The 20,986-nt window shown below is 39.6% G+C and overlaps 2 protein-coding genes across 7 annotated transcripts; both read left to right on the top strand.

The window, feature by feature from the left end:
* Positions 1-769: 769 nt before the first annotated feature.
* Positions 770-12,654, top strand: LOC121860995. Of its 6 annotated transcripts, none has more exons than XM_042358431.1 (18): positions 770-1,064; positions 3,198-3,363; positions 5,336-5,405; positions 5,868-6,025; positions 6,537-6,654; positions 6,953-7,272; positions 7,383-7,476; positions 7,695-7,867; positions 8,223-8,346; positions 8,897-9,123; positions 9,271-9,361; positions 9,834-10,006; positions 10,209-10,326; positions 10,456-10,637; positions 11,043-11,136; positions 11,500-11,573; positions 11,741-11,858; positions 11,987-12,654. In XM_042358431.1, the coding sequence occupies exons 2-18, from the start codon at positions 3,215-3,217 to the stop codon at positions 12,026-12,028; spliced, it is 2,325 nt and encodes a 774-aa protein (XP_042214365.1). In that variant the 5' UTR covers positions 770-1,064; positions 3,198-3,214; the 3' UTR covers positions 12,029-12,654. The 6 variants fall into 6 exon arrangements, with proteins under 6 accessions (XP_042214365.1, XP_042214362.1, XP_042214367.1 ...); XM_042358428.1 differs by having other exon boundaries at positions 5,336-5,468; positions 6,537-6,633; XM_042358433.1 differs by having other exon boundaries at positions 5,336-5,468; positions 8,223-8,307; positions 8,975-9,123.
* A 6,039-nt stretch (positions 12,655-18,693) lies between these two features.
* Positions 18,694-20,800, top strand: LOC121861147 (wiskott-Aldrich syndrome protein homolog). The gene is made up of 5 exons (XM_042358713.1): positions 18,694-18,861; positions 19,074-19,199; positions 19,487-19,588; positions 20,317-20,416; positions 20,778-20,800. Exons 1-5 carry the CDS (start codon positions 18,694-18,696, stop codon positions 20,798-20,800), a joined length of 519 nt encoding a protein of 172 aa, XP_042214647.1.
* The last annotated feature ends 186 nt before the right edge of the window (positions 20,801-20,986 follow it).

The following is a 20,986-nucleotide window of genomic DNA, read 5'->3' as shown; positions in this document are numbered from 1 at the left end:
ACAGTATGTACCTAAGTAGCTTATGCCTGTAGAGTGACTGTGTTGAAGGCGCGATCCTCATATTAAGTTAATGGTAATAATAATAGTATTTTAAGGTATATGAAGTTATTAGGAATTATTTACTTTAGATTTTATAAGTAAGATGATATTGGAGCAAGTGTTAACGAGGTTATCATAATATTTACAGTAACATATCTCTTAACACTAGCCAGTTTAAGGATGTCATTTATAAAGTTCATCGTTTATTCTATTATTTCGAGATAAATAATTTGGTAATATCTATTCACAAACTACTGAATTTTCCTCGGGTTAATCAGTAATTCCTGACATAATGATGGCATTTTTGGGAGTAAGAAATGGCCAACATATCCATTGCATGACAAACTTCTTTATATATTATCGAGGAAATATCTATTGAGAGTATGAGAGCCATTATATACGGCGTCTTTGTAAGAAATGTGAGATAATTTACAATGACGTCTTATCTCTTATCTCCTATCAGCGATAACATCTAAAATGGAGTTACTTTGAAAACACGACTGACAAACAAGTCGTAATACTCAACCCCAACTTCTCCCAGCGATGAAATACATGTCTGTTTTGTAAAGTCTATAAAACAAACAATAACAAGTTGAAAAAAAAGATGATGTACAATATATTTAACGACATGAACATACAGAATCATGCGAGTGACCATGTTTAGTAACCCCAAATATGGCAAATCCGTGTTGGTGAGGTTGGCAATTACGCCATTGAGTCGCCTGAGTGAATAATCGTCAGTTGTCAGCGTCACGTTGGAGGAGAAGGACGTAGTGAGTCGTCGCTTTAGTTAGCCAGAATCTTGTGTGGGGGGAGAGTAGAATGTTTTTATTTGTTGTCTGGACCAAAACACCTTGTGGGAGACTGTGTGACTCTTACGAGGGTCTGAACACCCATGTGGACTTTGCATCTCAGAACCCGATGTAAAAACTGCTGAATATTGTGCAACACATACCTAAACATTGTAGAGGACAGCGTGAGCCAGCTACTTGGATTTAAACATCGCTGAGGACAGTATATTTCAGGTAGGTAGACGGGTGACTTATAAACTGTGGTATATAAACATCACCTGTGGTATATAAACATCACCTGTGGTATATAAACATCACCTGTGGTATATATATAAACATCACCTGTGGTATATAAACATCACCTGTGGTATATAAACATCACCTGTGGTATATATAAACATCACCTGTGGTATATAAACATCACCTGTGGTATATATAAACATCACCTGTGGTATATAAACATCACCTGTGGTATATAAACATCACCTGTGGTATATATAAACATCACCTGTGGTATATAAACATCACTTGTGGTATTTAAACATCACCTGTGGTATATAAACATCACCTGTGGTATATAAACATCACCTGTATAAACATCACCTGTGGTATATAAACATCACCTGTGGTATTTAAACATCACCTGTGGTATTTAAACATCACCTGTGGTATATAAACATCACCTGTGGCGTATAAACATCACCTGTGGTATATAAACATCACCTGTGGTATATAAACATCACCTGTGGTATATATAAACATCACCTGTGGTATATAAACATCACCCGTGGTATATAAACATCACCTGTGGTATATAAACATCACCTGTGGTATATAAACATCACCTGTGGTATATAAACATCACCTGTGGTATATATAAACATCACCTGTGGTATATAAACAGCACCTGTGGCGTATAAACATCACCTGTGGTATATAAACATGTACCTTAACACCCTATTTCGTGAAAACTAAACATCAATTTAAACTTCGAGTGACAATGCAAACAGTGTAAACATCGTGAACATTGACAATTATTATGAAGGCAATTTCTTTAGACTTTTTAAACATTTAGGAGCTGTTTACAATTTTTATTTTGCTGATTTAAACGTTTGTGTGAGACAACATTGACCAAAACATTATTAGTGACATTTGCATAGTTCTTTTACGGTATGGTACAACTGTGTTTACCTTAATATTATAGAGGACGTCTTTAAGCCAGTTAGTAGTACAATAGAAATGCTATGTTTAACTCAAATTCCTAAGCCAAAAACATCTCTGAAAACTAAACATCGTGGAAGTCGTAATGTTGTATTTGGATCTAAACATTGTGGAAATATTTTAGTAAATTTTAAAGACCAAATTAAGTGTTATACAAGATAATAGAATGAATAATATCCCAAATACGAAAATTTCAATAGTTATCCTGAAGTATATTACGAGTCAGCTGTTCTGTAAAGACGTAAAAAACATCGATATAACATAAACATTACAGAGAACGCTTACACATCAGTATAAACTTAGCCACTGTAGATAACAATAGCCTCTGTTGTTCCTCTACAGTTCTTGTCAACCATTTAGTGGAAATAAAAAAGTCATGAATACGAATTATGTAGTTTATCTGTTGAAATAAAACAAGAACTAGAATTTCAAAACACGTGTTAATGTGTAAGTTCAGTTTAGTTCAATTTTAAAATCGTTATATATGTTTATATAGATTCAGCATTTGTATAGATAATTTAGGTATACAAATATCTCTACCATTGTCAATTTATATGTCAATTTTACTGACTATCTAGCCATCTATCGCTTCATATGGTTGCGTAATGTGGACGACTGACAGGCGCTGGGGGTGACTACTACATTACGTGAAGTCTCTTAACTGATCGATGTAAGATAAGACACATAACTCACGCTCAAAATTACTATCGAAAATACACCAAAACTCTACTATTAACTTGATACATTTAATGTATTCTTACGTCTTCTGTTATGGGAAATATTTATCTTGTGCCAAAATTAAAAGTTGTATCGGTATTTTAGCGTTGGTCTGCGTGAAAATGATCAGTGTCGCAAACGTATTTTATTTAAGTTATTGGTAGATTTGATTAATATAGTTTGTTTCTATATAGTATTAATGAATGAATAACTAACACCTTGTGAGCTAAATAAATCGACAGTTGTGTTTAATACGATGGCGGATTAACCGGCATCCTTCTCTTATCAGTTAATGTTGCATCTTTAGAAAATAACTAATATTTTCGTTAATAAATATAACATTTTTGTCGATATTGAAACATAATAAAAAAAAATCATTCTATAGAAAAAACAAATAAGTAACGCCTTTTCTCTCTAAAAATATTGTAGCATCAGGCGAGTGGCAGATGATGGAGCAGCAAGCACTAGGCTGCGTGAGGCCAGCAGACAGTTATCAACAAGAGCAGCAGACGACGATGCTCTACGCCACACCAGCCTCACGACCTGTGGCCACTGACAGAAACTTCACCAGGGCAAAGGAGAAGAGAAAAACCAGGTAATGACACCGTCGAACTAGTTATTAGGTGTATAGGTAATCTCAATAGTTTTTCTTGCTCTATTTATAAGTAAAACAGTATTATTCTAATTCGTGACTACCCTGGATTCTCCCCACCCCACTTTGATCTTTAAGCTTGAATAACAACGCAACTTATTTGACGCAGTTACTCCTATTGTTGCTATTATCTCATTACGCTATATTTTCTTTGTTTTTGTGCGTGTGTCTGTGTAATGTGGTGTGTCAACATTGCTCGGCTGGGCCATGAAGAAGGGACGCCCAATTTCGCACTTCATTTTCAGGTATTAGCGATTAACAAGAGTCTTTGTGGATTACGATATAATACTGACTCTTTTTATGTTAAATCTATAGTGTATTTTATGTATATATTTTGTGACTTTTACGAGTAGATTAGTATTTCATGTGTTAATGGGATATAGAATAGTTAGCCCAGTAATCATCAAAGAAAATGGATATCGATTTATGAAAAGGTAAACTATAATATTTTGCCACACGCTAATCCCTTTGTTCAGTGGGATAGAAAATGTTGGGTTATGTGTCACTTAATTAAAAGGCCAGAGGAGTGTCATCTATAGAGTCTCATTAATCCCGCGTTTGTAGTGGGATCGGCTTTTCGGCTTCTGTCAATTATCACTCCTGTTCTTCTCTCTTTGATTGTACTATCTACGTGTTATACATTTCCGTCACATTTTTTCCCAGTTTACCCTTCGTCTTTCTCTGCTTCTCCTACTATCCACCACTGGCATTTCCGCTGCTCTTCTCATTATATTTTCTCCCCTCAAATATATTTCTTATCCATCTCAATCTCGACTCCTCTGTTATCGTAAATACTTTCTCAATTCCTCGTCAGAGAGATATCCACTGATAACGTTTTTCACATTCTCAATTTCAGTTCATTTAAGTAATATATTTCAGTTTTTTCCTCAATACTCAAGTTTCTTTTCCATTTAATAATATGTATTTAATCCAGGGGTACATCAAATTTTTCTGACCCGGTATCCCTTGAGACAACATTGACTCATAACCTCATCACCGAGACACAATATAGAATGGTAATAAGCTGGATAGAGGAAATTCATTTTTTGTTATAATTTACACTCTATTAAATATGTTAGGATTAGCACATTATTATTTGAGGTCGAACAATCCATTTTTGTTTACTCGTCAGTGTGGGGCAAGACCATAGTATGCACATGAACAGATAAGCACACACACACACACACACACACACACACACACACACACACACACACACACACACACACACACACACACACACACACACACACACACACACATGAGAGTACAAACGATAACTCATACACCTGCCTGCATTTATACCACACACATTCATCCCAGTCACCCTTAGACCACCAATCCACACACACACACCCACACATGACTTTATCCACTTGCCTACATATTCCACACCTGTCATACAACCTCTCTTTAATTAACAGGTAAACCAGTCTAACACATTATATTGAAGTAGTACACTGTTATTATGTCTTAGTGTGAGGGTTACGGTGTTTAGTCTTCAAGTACAGCAGTGGTGTAAATTCTTGCTCACATAGATAGGTGTTTGGGAACATCAGCATTAGAGATTTGACAGAGATATAAGCCATAGCAGGGTGGGAGAGACTCATTTTTTGACGAAACTTGTGGAATAAAGTCATTCACTCAACCCAACCCATAGCCCAACCAAATCCAACCAAATCCAACCAAACACAACGCAAGCCGACCCAAACCAAACCAATTCTCCGTATCACATTACCATTTTTAATCATCCTTATCTAGACTCAGGATATAGAACGACAAAAACAATTCCACTTGTTATTAATTATGCATTGTGGGGGGTGTGGGGGTGTGGGGGGTGGGGGTGGGGGGGTTATTTACAGATTTAGAAATGACGTAGTTGTTTTTTTCTCTCACGCTTTTGTTTACGTTTCAGTCGAGGAAGAACAGACGATGCCCAGCCCCTCAGCAAGAGCATGATCGGCCCACCTATTGACTTCCAACATGTTAGTCACGTTAATTTTGATACCGCCTCATCCTCCCCCCCGACCAACACCCCATTCAGTGAGGTTAGTGTGTGTGTGTGTGTGTGTGTGTTGTTACCTGTGTATGTATTGGGGTCATTGTTATGGCGGTGTTCACTGACGTAACTCACACACACACACACACACACATACACACACTACTATGGAAGTTTAGTTTATATATCAACACAAACTCAAAGTAATGTTTATATAATACCTTAAAGCGATGTATATAGAGTACCATAAATTAATGAATATCCAGTGAAACCTTCCATTTAACGGACTATATTGAGATGAAATTCCGTTATATCGAGGGTCCGTTAAATACGAAACCTTCATCTAACGTCTTGTATGGAGATAAAAGTGCGTTATATCGAGGTTTCACTGCATATAGTATACAAAAGCGAAGTGAGCATCGTAACAAAGCATTAATCTACTCAACAGACTATGCTAGATCGACGGGAACAAGTGACAGTTGATCCCCAGAGACAGAAACACAGCACCAACACGACGGAGAATCACAATAACCTGAAGAAGACCAAGAAACTCAGCCGACGTGACTCCAGTACTCGACTCCAAGACCATCCCGCGTCACAAGTTAGGTACAGCGTGTATATAACCGGTTAATAAGTAGTAGTAGTAGTAGTAGTAGTAGTAGTAAGACACTATCAAAGTCCCAAGGTGTTTAGTGATGTTTGTGGTCTGGAGTTACATATCTTTACTTTTCCTATAGCTATGGTGTACAGTATGGTGTACAGTATGGTGTATAGTATGGTGTACAGTATGGTGTACAGTATGGTGTATAGTATGGTGTACAGTATGGTAGGTTAAAGTTAGGTTAGGTAGACGTCCACACACACACACACACACACGCGCGCGACTTTAGGCCAGAGTCAGTCAACAAACATTTAACTAACCACAAGCTTTAGTAGGTCATTTTATTTACTGTGAAATATTTAATTATCTTTCTTCGCCAAACTTTTTTTCTCTGCTCCAATCTTTAAAATGGTGGTTCACAGTCTGTAGGTTTTGTGTGAGATGTAGTGTGAAGTTATTGTTGACGATTCATGTTAAGATCATCCATACTCTCTCCTCACCTTTGATATTTTCCAGGAAGGTCACGATTGGTCCGCCCACTAACTTCCAGCACGTTACTCATGTTGGGTTTGATGACACAGCGACCTCAAATGTTATCGAGGAGAGACGCGAGGTACACGACTCGTCCAAACCAGTGAGCAGTGTGTACAGTCCAGTAGTAGTCGTAGGCCCTTATAGACTTCCCTAGGTTAATGGTTTAGCTTTGATGTATTGTTTGTATACCAGCACTGTCTTTGTATACGCTGTGCTAGTGTGGACTTGTGTGTTGGTGTTAATTTGGATAAACGTATCTGTCTATCTCTCTAATCGTAGCTTAAGAATTTTTTCAATCTAATTCTGGTTTATGGAATTTATAGACAGGTTATAAACTTTACAACCCGATATTTCCGTCTTTTTCGTGATTGATCTCATTCTTTTACTTGTGTTTACAGACGAGTCTACGTGAGGCGCGAGCACCTGACATAACGAGTCGTAGCTTTTCCTGTGATTCTACTGATGTTGGCCAGCGGGAGGCCCAGTGGGGGTACCAACAATGGTCCAGACCTGACGGTGATGAATACCAGCAGGAGGCTCAGTGGGAGGACCAGCCATGGTCAAAACCAAACTGTGATGGTGATAAACAAAAGGACCAGCGGGAGAGCCGTCGATGGTCCAGACCTGATGAGGAGGAGGAACAATGGGAGGAACAATCATGGCCCAATTTGCCTGACGACCTCTCCTCGTCCATCCTTCCACCTCCTGCAGGGTTCAGGTAAGGCTGAGACCTCCTGTAATGTATTGGTGAAGATGTTATCAGTTTCCACAAATCTTATTTCCTAAATGTGTGAGGACAGTATAATCATATCATGCCCAACTTACCAGGAAGGAGATGATCGGTCCGCCCACCAACTTCCAACATGTACTTCACGTCGGCCCAGATGTTGTGGACACTGAACTGGAACTATTGATGAAGATGGTGTGTATGAGGAGTTTGTTGGACCGGTAATGATATTGTAGGTCCTTGTTACAAACCCTTTAGATCTATATAGTCCTGAAAGATAAACAGCAACATAATCTAGACATTCAATAAGATTCTATTTGTGTATCTATGAAGTGTGAAGACATAACTGGTTACCTGACTCTTGCCACTGTTGTTTATAAACGTTTAATACTGTATCACACTTCTCTTTACAGGCAAATCTAAATCAACAAGATAAATCCGATGTGAAGGCTACAGACAGTGTTATGGCTGGTGTCGAGGAGAGACCGGGAGAGGACACCACACAGCCTCAGCACCTGACCATCCAGCTCGACGCAGATGACACTCCCTCCACCACACACATCCCTACCCCGCCACCCAGGTTCAGGTAAACACACACACACACACGGACCTGAGTGACCTTTACCTGGTGTCTGGGAAGTCAAATTATGAATCAAGAAAACTATGCCAGATATTTTTTTTTCATTGTTTTTCGGAGGTTTTGTGTTGACTAAGTAGAGGAGTCGGAATGTAAACAATAATCTGATGTAGGGGATAGGAGCCTAAACTAAAAAAAAAGGAGAGAGAAAGCCTAATGGAAATTAAAACTAAAAATAGAGAGATAAAAACCTAAAGGAAATTAAAACTAAAACAAAGAGAGTAAAAGCCTAAAAGAAATTAATGTACAGTGTTTACTTTTCTTATAAGTGTCACCCATGGTAGTCGGTTCTCACATATTGCAGGAGGAGCTTAGGTGGGTCCCCGGCCTCTAGCTACCAGCATGTGAGTCACGTTAGGTTCAGTGACGCTACCACGACCCTGCACCAGGTGAGTCAAGACCAGCATCACCTCCAACCAACCAGAGAGGTGAGTGTTGCTTTGTTTCTTTTATGGTGGTGATGTTGTTGTGATGATGTGGTTTTGGTGGTGGTGTTGTGGTGGTGATGTTGTTGTGGTGATGTGGTGGTGGTGGTGGTGATGATGTTGTGGTGGTGGTGGTGTTGTGGTGATGATGGTGGTGGTGTGGTGATGAAGGTGGTGGTGTGGTGATGAAGATGGTGGTGTGATGTGTATGGTAGTGTTGTGATGAAGATGGTGGTGGTGTGGTGATGAAGGTGGTGGTGGTGTGGTGATGAAGGTGGTGGTGGTGTGGTGATGAAGGTGGTGGTGGTGTGGTGATGAAGGTGGTGGTGGTGTGGTGATGAAGGTGGTGGTGGTGTGGTGATGAAGGTGGTGGTGGTGTGGTGATGAAGGTGGTGGTGGTGTGGTGATGAAGGTGTGATGGAGAGCGCCATTGGCATTAATGTAACGTCATGGAGGTCCTTTAATTTTTGTTTTTATTTATCTTTTGTTAATAACGTTGGAACATTAACGTAAGGTGATAATTCATCTCTAACACTTCAATGCTTGTTACCAGACACAGACCAATTCAGAGGAACAGCTGCCTTTCCCAGTGACCGAAAATGTTATATTTGACTATCCGGACCTCGGGCAGGAGGAGCCCCGGTGGGACAACCAGGAGTGGTCTAGGTCCAGCAGCGACGGAGGTCAGAGGGAAGCCCATTGGAAGAGCCAGCGATGGTCCAGGCCTGACTTGCAAGACGATCTTCCCCCGCCTCTTACCCCGCCACCTGTAGGCCTAAGGTACAGTCCCCCTCTGCTAATCCTTTTAAGTAGCACTAGACAAAAGTGTTGGAATGTCTGTGAAAATGTTTGGATTATAAACATCACAATTATGTAGACAATTTTCTCCTCACCCCCCCCCCCCTCCCGCCCTCTCTCTCTCTTCAGGAAAGTCATGATTGGTCCACCCACCAACTTTCAGCATGTACGTCATGTCGACCAGAGCAACGCCAGACAGGAAGCACAGCACCTGACGAAGGTAAGCTACTGAACATGAAGTTGAATGCCAGTTCTTTTATTACTGTACTGGATATAGTCGAGAGACAACGAAAAATATTAAACAACACAGGAAGTCAATAAATTATTACAGTCTTGAGTAACTTCCGGAATAACAACAATCACGGGTTGTCGAGTAATGAAGCCAGCCAATTAATGTTTAAACGTAAATCCCCAATGTCACACTGCTCACAACATGGCAGGTCCAGTTTAAAAGGACCTCGTGTGGGAGCTTTTCAATGTTTACGACTGGACTTATGGGATCAAATTAGAGTTTTAAAGATGGTATAATACTGTTAATGAAACCTGTACCCCCTCCCCCCCAATACCTTTCAATTTCCGTGCATGTTTAGACAATTCCAAAGTTAGTGTGACATTGATTTTTACGACCAATGACACAACATAAACACCGTCTCACACCACCCCTTCAACTCATGCCACACGTCACCTAACAGGCCAGTAGGAACGACCAATCAGCACCTGACCTCGAGACTTCTAAATCCATGCCGAATTTGATGGAAAGACGTGAGGGACTGAGGAAAGCGAGGAGCCAACAGGATGACAGGCACGGTGTCATAGGCATTTCCTTTACGACCCGACTGTCATCACCGCCTCCCCCCAGGATGAGGTAGGTTCGTGGGTTAATGCCTTTATATTGTCTTGCATATTGTGGTCTGAGATCCATTGGACTACGTGCCCAAATTCTTAACAGTCAAGTTTTATTATTATTCTTATTCTTATTATTATTATTATTATTATTATTATTATTATTATTATTATTATTATTATTATTATTATTATTATTATTATTATTATTATTAATCTTTCAGGAAGGACATGATTGGTCCACCCACCAACTTTCAACACGTCACTCATGTTGGCTTCGATGACAACACAACATCCCAGGTGAACCAAGGGAGTCAGCATCACCGCGACTCGTTCACAGAGGTCAGCATTGAGTCTAAAACAAATAATGATAAATACTGTCATGCTGTTAATGGTTGTGGACTTGGCGGGTTTCCTCTCTCTCTCTCTATCTCTCTTTTTCTTTTGGTAATTTTTGAGTTTTATTATCAGAAACAGACTGGCTGGGATGAAAAACAAAGAACCGAAACTAAGGCTCGAATCTTTCATCGTGATTCAGTGGACAGCGAGGGAGGGCAGCAGCAGAAACAGAGATGGGAGAAACAGAGATGGTCCAGCCCTGTCACCCTAGAGGACTCCACCACCCCACCCTGTTCCCCGCCTCCTGTCATAAGGTACTGTATAATTACTGTAAGCCTCTGTTACACACACACACACACACAGTACAAGACTTATGTAATTATGAGTTAACTAAATCACTGTATTGATTAAATTGTTGTCAATATAAACATACACAATGAAATCACAAGTGTTACATACATCGATAGCTTATCACTTTATACACACATCAAGTTACATACATTGAAGATAGTGAATAGTTCAGGTTTGTAAATCGTTCAGGCTGTAACTAATTATTCATTTAGATTATGTCACGTCAACGATAGGGTGTTGAATCATCGGGTGAAATGGTGGTAATCTTCACATGTTCCATCACTAGACTTGATAAAATATTCTAAAAAAAATAAATAAACAGAGTCTGAAATATATTAAGTGACATTTTGTTTTCTATTTCCCTACAGTAAGGATATGATTGGTCCTCCCACCAATTTCAAACACGTACGTCACCTGGACCCAGACAGTGTCCAGCAGGAGCTACAACACCTGACGAAGGAGGTGAGGTATTTCTGTCTTCGAGTTTTTCCCTTTTCTTGTCGAGGTCATTGATACTTGTCCTCCTCCATCCTGCTCTCTTGCTCCTCAGGCAGTCTGCTATCTCTCTCTCTCTCTCTCTCTCTCTCTCTCTCTCTCTGGCTCAGATTTCAAGCATTTTCTTCCCCCTCCACACACACACACACACACACACACACACCAGAGGAAATAATGTGTGTTTTTGCATATCACTTATACGTCATTGTGTGTGTGTGTGTTTGTTTCTGTTTGTTTGTTTGTTTGTCATAAATATCATTATATTACTGACTGAACCTGTAAGAAAATGAAATTCACTGACTTGTATATATTGTGTTGTGTTTACCTCAGGGTGATGTCAAGGTTAGCAGACGTCCATCAACACGCCGTGACCAGACAGAACCATCCCCTCCTACAAGAGTGAGGTAAGGACCCTAGTACTGTACTTTAAGATCAGTTTAACTTTGTTCGTCTAATAATATAATATACCTTTTTTTATGTTTTCTAGATGAGATGAGATTTATTTATTTTATTTATTATTATTGACAATTTCCTCAATATTACTAAGCTCCTCCTTCATCGTCTCCTCCAGGAAACATATGATTGGGGCGCCTACCAACTTCCAACACGTTGCCCATGTGGGGATTAATGCATCTTGGCAGGCCAATAATAACGACGGCGACCAGCAGCAGGAGGGTTCTACGTCACTGGTGGGTCCTGTGGTAGAGAGAGAGGAGTGGCGGTAGTGGTTGTAGAGGTAGTAATGGTGGTGGTAGAGAGAGAGAGACAGAAGGAGACAGAGAGAAGTAATACCAGTTAATATTCCTTTTACCACCAGGACACTTCAGCCCAACATCACACAGTTGACGGGGAGACCTGAAACAACAACCAATGAAATTACCGGGAGGCTATGAGGCTCCCAGTTACCCCTAGTAGGAGGATCGTCCCCCCCCCCCTCGTCCATCACCACCACGAGAGGCTCTTCCCGGTCCGGTGATCTTACTGGGAGTCTATTGGTGGATAGTAAGACGCAATCAACTCCGATAGTACAAGAGTTGAAGGGGTTATCGTGGCTTAATCCTTATCTTCCAAGAACACTCATGGATCACCTGAAGATTAGACACCCTAGCTTATTTCACTTGAGGATTAACCTAACCTAACCAAACCACCCCCATTCCCTCGTCTCCTTACACTAGGTATAGAATTAGGATGGTATCAAGTCAGTGTACTCTAGTTAAACTCAGGTGTTTAATCTACAGGTAATTCAACAACACTTAATAATAATAATAATAATAATAATAATAATAATAATAATAATAATAATAATAATAAAACACATTACATAATTAAGACTAAAGGAAGTGAATTAAAGTATTATGAAGTTTACTTGTGATATACAGTGTAGACAGTACAGTATAAATAAATAAATAAATAAATATATTACGTAGAGATATGAAGAGAAAGAATTATGGCATTTATTACGAAATTATATGTGAGTATGAGAACTAACTGTGTTTTAATTACACCTTTCTGGGGTTTAATACGTGGGGTTTAGTTTTAGAGAGACAGAATGTTTTAACTTATTGAGTATAATGATTTAATCCCGTGAGTACGATATTACACCTTGAGTATGATGATTTAATCCCTTAAGTATGATTATTTAACCCCTTGAGTATGATGAGTTGACCCTTTGAGTATGATAATGTAACCTATTGAACACGAGTACAACCTCCTGAGTACAATAGTAATCCTATAAGTATGGTGAACTATTCCCATGCGCGTACTCAAGGAGTTAAGTCATCATATTGAAGGTGGTAAATCGTGCTCAAGGGCTTAAGTCACACTGAAGGATCGTGTTAAAGGGGGTTAAATCATCGTACTCAAGGGGTTAAATCATCGTACTCAAGGGGTTAAATCATCGTACTCAAGGGGTTAAATCATCGTACTCAAGGGGTTATATCGTACTCAAGGGGTCAAATGATCGTACTCAAGGGGTTAAATCATCGTATTCAAGGGGTTAAATCATCGTATTCAAGGGGTTAAATCATCGTATTCAAGGGGTTAAATCATCGTATTCAAGGGGTTAAATCATCGTACTCAAGGGGTTAAATCATCGTACTCAAGGGGTCAAATGATCGTACTCAAGGGGTTAAATCATCGTACTCGAGTGGTTAAATCATCGTACTCAAGGGGTCAAATGATCGTACTCAAGGGGTTAAATTATCGTACTCAAGGGGTTAAATCATCGTACTCAAGGGGTTAAAATTAATTTCTCACGAGACAAAACACGTTAGTCAGAGATGGTAAAAAGGAATTGTTTTTTCTTTACAACTTTTGCAAAAAATTCCAAGCTGTATTTTCCTTATAAACAGATATTCAGTTTAAGATTAATATGAGCAGTAATGTAATTTTTCTACAATAAATTCTTCAGGTATCAAGCGACACAAACATTAAATCCTGCTATTGTTGTTGTGTGTTTTACGTAACGCGATGAAGGTTTTCTTGATGTTTTTATTTTCGTAAACTCAAGCTATAAAACACACACAGTACGTGACTATTTAGAGTTGGACGGTGGTGCATATTTAGACAGAGGTACTGGTGGACTGAGCTTGGTTGAGGGAGTGTTGGGTGTTATCTTTAGATAAGAAAGATGATTCAGTGGAACTTTGAGATTGTTGGTGTTGTGTCTGTCTGTCTCTCTTTCTCTGTCTCTCTCTTTCTCCGTCTGTCTGTCTCTCTCTCTTTTTTCTCTCTCTGTCTCTCTCTGGAACAACTTGAATTATACATTAATAAAATCCTTCGGTACGTAAAGAATATTTAAATTAACGATTATCAAATAAATAACATATAATTTTCTTTATAATAATATACCGTTAAGATTTTGTTAAATATAAAATAATCCCCGTTACAGTTTCACAAAATAATATTATTTCTCAGTGACATAAAACAATTGCCTAAGACTGGGAATATTTACGTGTAGGTTGGCAACTCTGCTTATCATGATACGGGTTGGCATTGGCAATACTTTGGAGTTTGGACAGTCAGTAAAGAGACAGAGAGTAGGGAGGACGCTGGAAGTTACTCTCGTCAATACTGTGTTTCCCTCCCCATCAGAAAACACCAGACACGGGAGGTAATGTGGACCAATTACGAGCATCACTTATACTGAAATGAATTTTAGGTTGAGTTAGAATGACTAGAGTGTGACGTATGAATTGTTTGCAGTTTTTTATAGTTGTTTTATGAATCTCAGTTATCGTAAGCAAGTTCAGGAAAAGTCATTAATTCTCTCATAATGTCGAATTTTATAATGTTTATACGTCCATTTCAACAACTGGAATAATTATTTTACTGGCCTACGAGAGAAAATTAAAACCTGTGAGTATTTTAAACGATCGTCGTATCTTTCAGACCGACGCTGATTAATATTGCCACTGATAAAATTCTGTTGAAATTAATTATTATCGGACAGAGGAGAGGAAACAGTTGGTTGATAATAATGAAATATGGATGGTATTAACTATTATAAGTACAATATTTCCTTTTTATACTAGACTAATGAGATAAGCGTTAGTCTTTTGCTTTGAGCCTAATGTGACATAGAAACAGTATAGCTGCGGACACTACCACCATATCTCTGGACTGTGGTGATTATTTTTGTACTGTATGTTCGTCTTCAAAATACGTTGGGTGGGGGGGGGAGGTCCAGGGTGTTTGTAGAATAATTAGTGCCCGTTTATTAACTTATGAGAGGCTTCGCTGATCGACTGGAATTTGGTAAACAACTATATTAGTAGGGAAGCATGGGGTGATTTAGTAGTAATTTATAAGTATACCACGAAGGACCTTGTTCAGTCTAGAGTGTTATGACGGCACCAAGTGTGAGCTCAATTAGGGTCAGACTACTACAAGTATCTTCAGGGGACGTTTTTCTTGGACCTGAATGATCCCTGATTGTTCCTGACGTGTCTTGGTCTAATAAAGGGGAATTGTTAGTTCTGGTGAGGGTGTAGTCTCTGGGTTAACTATCAATGACGGACTAAAACAATTCAACCAAACCTAACCTGATGTACAGTAATGTCTCAGTTCACTTAAGGACGCTTGTGGTTATTTCTCTGTCTGGGTTGGTTGATGTGTGGACAATTATGATTATACATAAGAGACTATACTTTTCTTTTATCATGTCGCCACTTGTCAGCTCTGGCGGAGTCTTATAAAACCTGTGATGTTTGGTAGTATTAAACTCTTCTCACATGTGTCCGGGTCAAGCAGGACCGAACCCTTGATGTATTGGTGAGAGAGACGCACGTTACCGCTGTGCCACAAGGTCGTCCATGATGTAGTTACTTTAGTTTATTGTTGTTTTACTCACGAGGAACAAATGAAGTATAGTTTTGTTTGGATTTGGGTTAGTTAAGGTTTTACTGAGTGTATGACGGCCTTATCTCGGGTGAACTCACTTGACCATCTTGACGGAAGATACGTGACACAACCACCGTGTTTGTTGATTGAGAAGTGCTTGCTGTCTTTAAGATGTGCATTGTTGGTGATAGACTTATTTTTATTATCACAACAACAATAGACAGTTGTGTTTATAGATGGCGCTTTATTGTCTTGAAAAGACCTGAAATTGTCGCCCCCCCAGGCCCCGTTGTGGGTCGTTTGACCTGTGCCCGGGTGGGCTAATTCCCGTAAAAAAATAAAAACAAAAATAAATAAATAATACAGGGTGATTCAGCAAAGAGTACATTAAATTGGTGGATAAAATCCTTGGATAATTCTAAACCACACAGTCTCTATGGTAAAATGTCAGCTTCTGCATATGCCCACGTGTTCGTGACAGGTGCGAGCAAATTAAACATAGTCGAGGTATTCTGGAACGCGTCAGACAATCAGTGGTACGACGTGTACAGGCCTGCATTGAGGCAGAAGGGGGCACCTTTGAACATTTCCTTTAGGTTGTAACAAAGAGGGTCACACTGTACAGATCTGTGAATAAATGATTACAAAAACCTACGGGGGTTTCACTTCAAATTCACTCTCATTAATACATCTTAAATGTATTGTAACATGGAAACTATGCAGAATCTGACATTTTACCATAGAGACATTGTGGTTTAGAATTATCCAAGGGTTTCATCCTCCAATTTAATGTACTCTGCTGAATCACCCTGTATATGAAGCCACTGGCGGGCAACTGAAAAGGTATAAGGAAAGTCTTAAGACAAACCTGAAAAAAGTGCCAAATCGACCCCCTCACCTGAGAGACGATTACTCCACACCGTAATGCTTGGAGGAGCACTACACGAGGTGTCAATTCTGTGGAGTTATCCCGACTGCATGCTGAGGCAGACAAGCGCCAACGCCGGAAAGACGCTGCTGCCGCCCCTCCCGCACTAGATGTAGCCCTCACGTGCAACATTTGTGAACGACCCTGCCGGTCCCGTATCGGCCTTTCTATTCACCCCAGAGTTCACCAACGAAGGTGACATCCTTAGTAACTCGTATCATTGTATCATAGCTGGATGATCGTCAAACTCTATACCGAGTGACAGGAAAGTAGTAGTATATTAAGCCACTGAGTTACAGGTTTACTGTTTATCAGCCATATCAGACATTCCAGTAACCACAGTACAGCAGCAGCAGGACTTACCCCAGACCAACATATTCATCGCTGCAGATAACCTTGGTAGTTGAAGCACCTTAAACCTGAGAATAATTAGATAAGTTCCAAGTGGTTTTCGCCTCACTCTGTTGGTCCACACCCAAGGTAAAACTTACTTCCGCAATTTTTAAAAACTTATTGTTTATTATTTACCTTTTATTACAGTACGTGCTTAAAAATCCTCAGTAGTTGAAGCAGAGAAATACGCATTAGCCACATGCTATGTATTAGAGCAATGATTTCTCCATCTGATAACTTTAGTTACTGACGTTTATGAGTTAGTAAACTGTACTGTAGTCGATGTCTGTCATTACCCAGACACACGGCGTGAGGCAGACTTGTGTAGGGAAGAAGATGGAATTGATGTGCTGCGTCTCTCTCGTGTTTGTTGCTGTATTGAAAAGAATAAAATCATGAAGTCAATAAATAAGGTTGAGCCACTCTGCCACTCCCCACATGTGTACTGTAGTGTTAGGTTACGTTAGGTTATATTAAAGATGGGTTACAATTGCACCTCAGTTGTCGTAGCGTTACATGTGTTGTGAATTGGCAAGCGTTTACCGTCTCTCTGTTTCCTTGCCGTCAGAAACTTTTACAAATGAAGAGTAACTGTGATGGCTCCTGGCTGCAACGCGCATACATTATTAACTCAGATCAACAGAATTCAGAAAACTATTCACCATATCTTCGTGTAATCATTCAAGTGAGATAGAAACTGATTCTCTAGCAAGATTAGATGTTGTTGGTAGGTGCAGGTATATGCAAATTATACCTGCGGGCGGAGTCTATATTGTAGAAGGGAAATTACGATATGTTAAAGTTTATGATTAACTCAAAGGACGTCAGTACTCAGTCAAATGTACAGTGGTGAAGTTAGTGGATGGTTGCCCTACTAGAGATCACAGTCTTAAGTCAGAGGTAATTTCATTGCAGTTAGAGTTGTGAACTGTTGTAATAACCTACCAGAGAATGTTGTGATCGCACTGTGAATTCTTTAAAGACAAAGACTTGACCAACACTAGCACAAGTTGAGTTACATTCAGGAGCTGTTACATGCCCACTACTTGCCAATAGTATGTAAGAGAGAACAGACAGACCGACGCCCCGACTGGCTAGTAAGCTGACGAGTTGTGAAGAGGAGACAAGAGAGAAAAGAAAATTACCAAAACTATTTACGATTAAAACCTGTGGAGTTGAATTCTTTACTGTGAATAGTGAGTTCAGTGAATACTTTCCTTGACGGGAATAAGTGATGTTTCTTAAAGTGCGTCTTAGGTCAGTTCAGCTAAAGAATTGATTGAACCCGTTTCGCATGGCCTATGTACAGTTGCCTCCAGATGAACATACCACAGCTCGGGGTACAAGATGTGGCAACGCAGCTCCTTAGTCATGGCTGAGTGAGAGTGAAACGGTAAAATTACTGTTTGTGATAAGTTACAAACAATACAAGGATATAAAGAGATAAACAAGCCTCTTTAATACCTGTTATGGTGCATTGTTGTGTTGCCACGTCTCAAACCCTGTTGCCACGTCTCAAACCCGAGCCCTCACACACTCCCAGGTTGTGGTATGTTCATGTGGAGGCAACTGTACTTGAGTGTTGTTAGTTAAATTCATCTGCAACTGATCTGTGTGTGGGATCTCTTAAACTGACACTTTCCTCTATAGTGGTATATCATTAAATAGTAGTGATATATTAGTTAATATACTGAGTTAAAGAAAGAATATGTTGTGTAATATGACAGAGGTGATTCCACTGAAGAGTTTAACCATACCTACACTACCATTTGAGAATAAATATATTGATTTCTTTTATATGTCTTCCCTGTTAATACCCATCCGGCAGAGGTTACCGTCGCGATAGGTGAAGGAGGAGAAGAATGAACCGGGAAAATAAACCCCCTGGGGTGACCTATCGACACCCAGGGAAGAACCACCGACCCTCGGGGGAGAATCGTCCATCCTCCGTGCCAGCCCATCGCTATGCCAACGCCCTTACCAATGACGAGAATGAAACTGTCTTCCGATTACTGGGACCCCGCTGTCAGGTGAGTGAGTGACGGGGGTAGATGCGACATTGTAGGGGCTTATTGAGGATTATAGGGGTAAATATGAGGTAGTTTACGGCATTGGAGGGTACTAAGGACGCTTGGAGTTTGAAGGTAACTTTTGGAGATGGGAGAGAGGGGAAGTTAGGACACTACTAAGAATGATTTGGAGATTTGGAATACAGAAAGATATATTCATGGTAATATTTCAGTCTCAGGCAACCGGTGTAGTGCAGGTGTTTGGGACGGAGCCACCTTACCATAACTCGTGGCATCAGATGTTCGCTGGTGTGGCTACTTTTACCAAGGACAACGAGCGTAAATCTTTCTACATTCAGGTTAGTTCCATCTGTCTCTTGATCCACCCTGAGTTGTTGTGTTGATATTCATTCGTGTGTAAGTTTTTGGTGCTAACAAGGATTTTTGCGCATAAGTTTTTATTTTTTTATTATTTTTTATTTTTGTAGGTAAATTTATCTTCTTTTAGGGTGATCCCAAACCTTTCCTCTTTCCTTTATATATTTCTGTAAGTAATTAGTCTCTAGCATCACATTATCCTACAGTTTAATTGATTATTATTTCTGCAGTTAACTTTATACAGTGTCTCTCTCTCTTTATTGCACAGGTGTATGACATAATGGAGAAGAAGAAGAGATTGGAGCAGGAAATATACAAGGATTTTGAGTACCACACTTCAGTCTCCTTCTTCCATCAGTTCGAGGGAGAAGTGAGTAAATACTGTTTATATATTTCATAAGACAAATATTTATACATATGAGTATTGAATATCCCCCTTAGATTACAATAATTTGTTTATATCACCTTTAAATGTATAAACTAAAGGTGTGGGGAATCTCTTAACTATCTCAGCAGTATCCGTTTTCTCTAATACCGGCACAGTGTTAGGTGAAAACGTTTAGATGGGTAACTCACATAAACAGGATGTTGCATGTACGCTGGAGCATATAAAAATTTATCTCAAGTTTAATAAGTCTAGCATCACCATTTGTATTTGGCGTTCCTACAGTGTTACTATTATATTTTCAGTTCACTTATAAATACCTCTAAGGAAGCAAAGTTTGGAATGCGTACAGTTACTGTTGAGTCGCCATTACTGTTGTTACAGAGAAGTCAAATATAGACTGTGGATATATTAGGAAGGAATATATTTAAAGCTACAGGAATGAATTGCTTGAGAGAGAGAGAGAGAGAGAGAGAGAGAGAGAGAGAGAGAGAGAGAGAGAGTAGGCTGAAGGAAATAAGTAGAAATGAGAAAAATAAACATCCAAGAAGCAGCGGAGTATGTGAGAAATTGTGAGAACAAATCAAAATGAACCTTGAGGTCTCTACAATCCCTTCCCATGATATCAACACATGTAGCTCAATGCACAGACGCCATATAGGCACAGATAGCCCCCAGGATATTAACACCAGCTTTTGTTTGTTTGGTTTCAGGACCGGATGATCGGGCTGAACTTTTGTGACGAAGGTGATGCCCAGGGCTTTGACAACGCCATTAAAACCCTCATCAATAACAGGAAACGTAGGAGGGAAGGTGAGTTAATGAGTTCAGTCTTGGTTACCTGTCTAAAAAAAAATCACCTAGTCACCCACCTCCACCCCCACCCCCCTCATAACACCCCCCAACCCCTCATAACACCCCCATAACACCCCCACCCCCACCCTACCCCCATCCCTCCCACCCCCCAGTCTCTTTTATAATATCAAGCTAAAAATGTTTGATCTTACAGTGGCTTTGATGTGGTTAGATAAAGCCTTGGTTCCGTAGGTAAATGTAGCCTAATATCATTGAAACTGAACGAAGCTTTTGAATTAGTTGAGCTTAAGCTTGTTTTTTAATCACTGTAGTATTGGTGACCCTGATATAAGCATTGTATATATTTATATGTCAGTAGGTTTAAAGAGCAAAGAAAAGTAGAGAAAATCCATAATTAATTTTTTTTTTATATATTCTTGCCCTTAGAACGAAGGCGGGAAATAATGCAACAACAACAAACGAAGCTATCGGCAGGGATGAGACCACAACAACAACAACAACAACAACAACACCACCACCACCAACAACAACAGCATGAACAAAAACACCACAACATCACGGCACCAG

The sequence above is a fragment of the Homarus americanus genome, unplaced genomic scaffold (genome assembly GCF_018991925.1).
Source record: "Homarus americanus isolate GMGI-L3 unplaced genomic scaffold, GMGI_Hamer_2.0 scaffold52806, whole genome shotgun sequence".
NCBI classification, from domain to species: domain Eukaryota; kingdom Metazoa; phylum Arthropoda; class Malacostraca; order Decapoda; family Nephropidae; genus Homarus; species Homarus americanus.
This window is presented reverse-complemented; position numbering and strand designations above follow the sequence as displayed.

Bases quoted from the DNA above. Each gene is read 5' to 3' on its own strand.
- LOC121860995 (XM_042358427.1), top strand. From the start codon at position 3,215: ATGATGGAGCAGCAAGCACTAGGCTGCGTGAGGCCAGCAGACAGTTAT. The intron at 8,347-8,896 runs GTGAGTGTTGCT...GCTTGTTACCAG, and splicing joins ACCTCCAACCAACCAGAGAG to ACACAGACCAATTCAGAGGA. The intron at 11,859-11,986 runs GTGGGTCCTGTG...TTTTACCACCAG, and splicing joins AGGAGGGTTCTACGTCACTG to GACACTTCAGCCCAACATCA.
- LOC121861147 (XM_042358713.1), top strand. From the start codon at position 18,694: ATGAACCGGGAAAATAAACCCCCTGGGGTGACCTATCGACACCCAGGG. The intron at 18,862-19,073 runs GTGAGTGAGTGA...GTAATATTTCAG, and splicing joins TACTGGGACCCCGCTGTCAG to TCTCAGGCAACCGGTGTAGT. The intron at 19,200-19,486 runs GTTAGTTCCATC...TTTATTGCACAG, and splicing joins GTAAATCTTTCTACATTCAG to GTGTATGACATAATGGAGAA.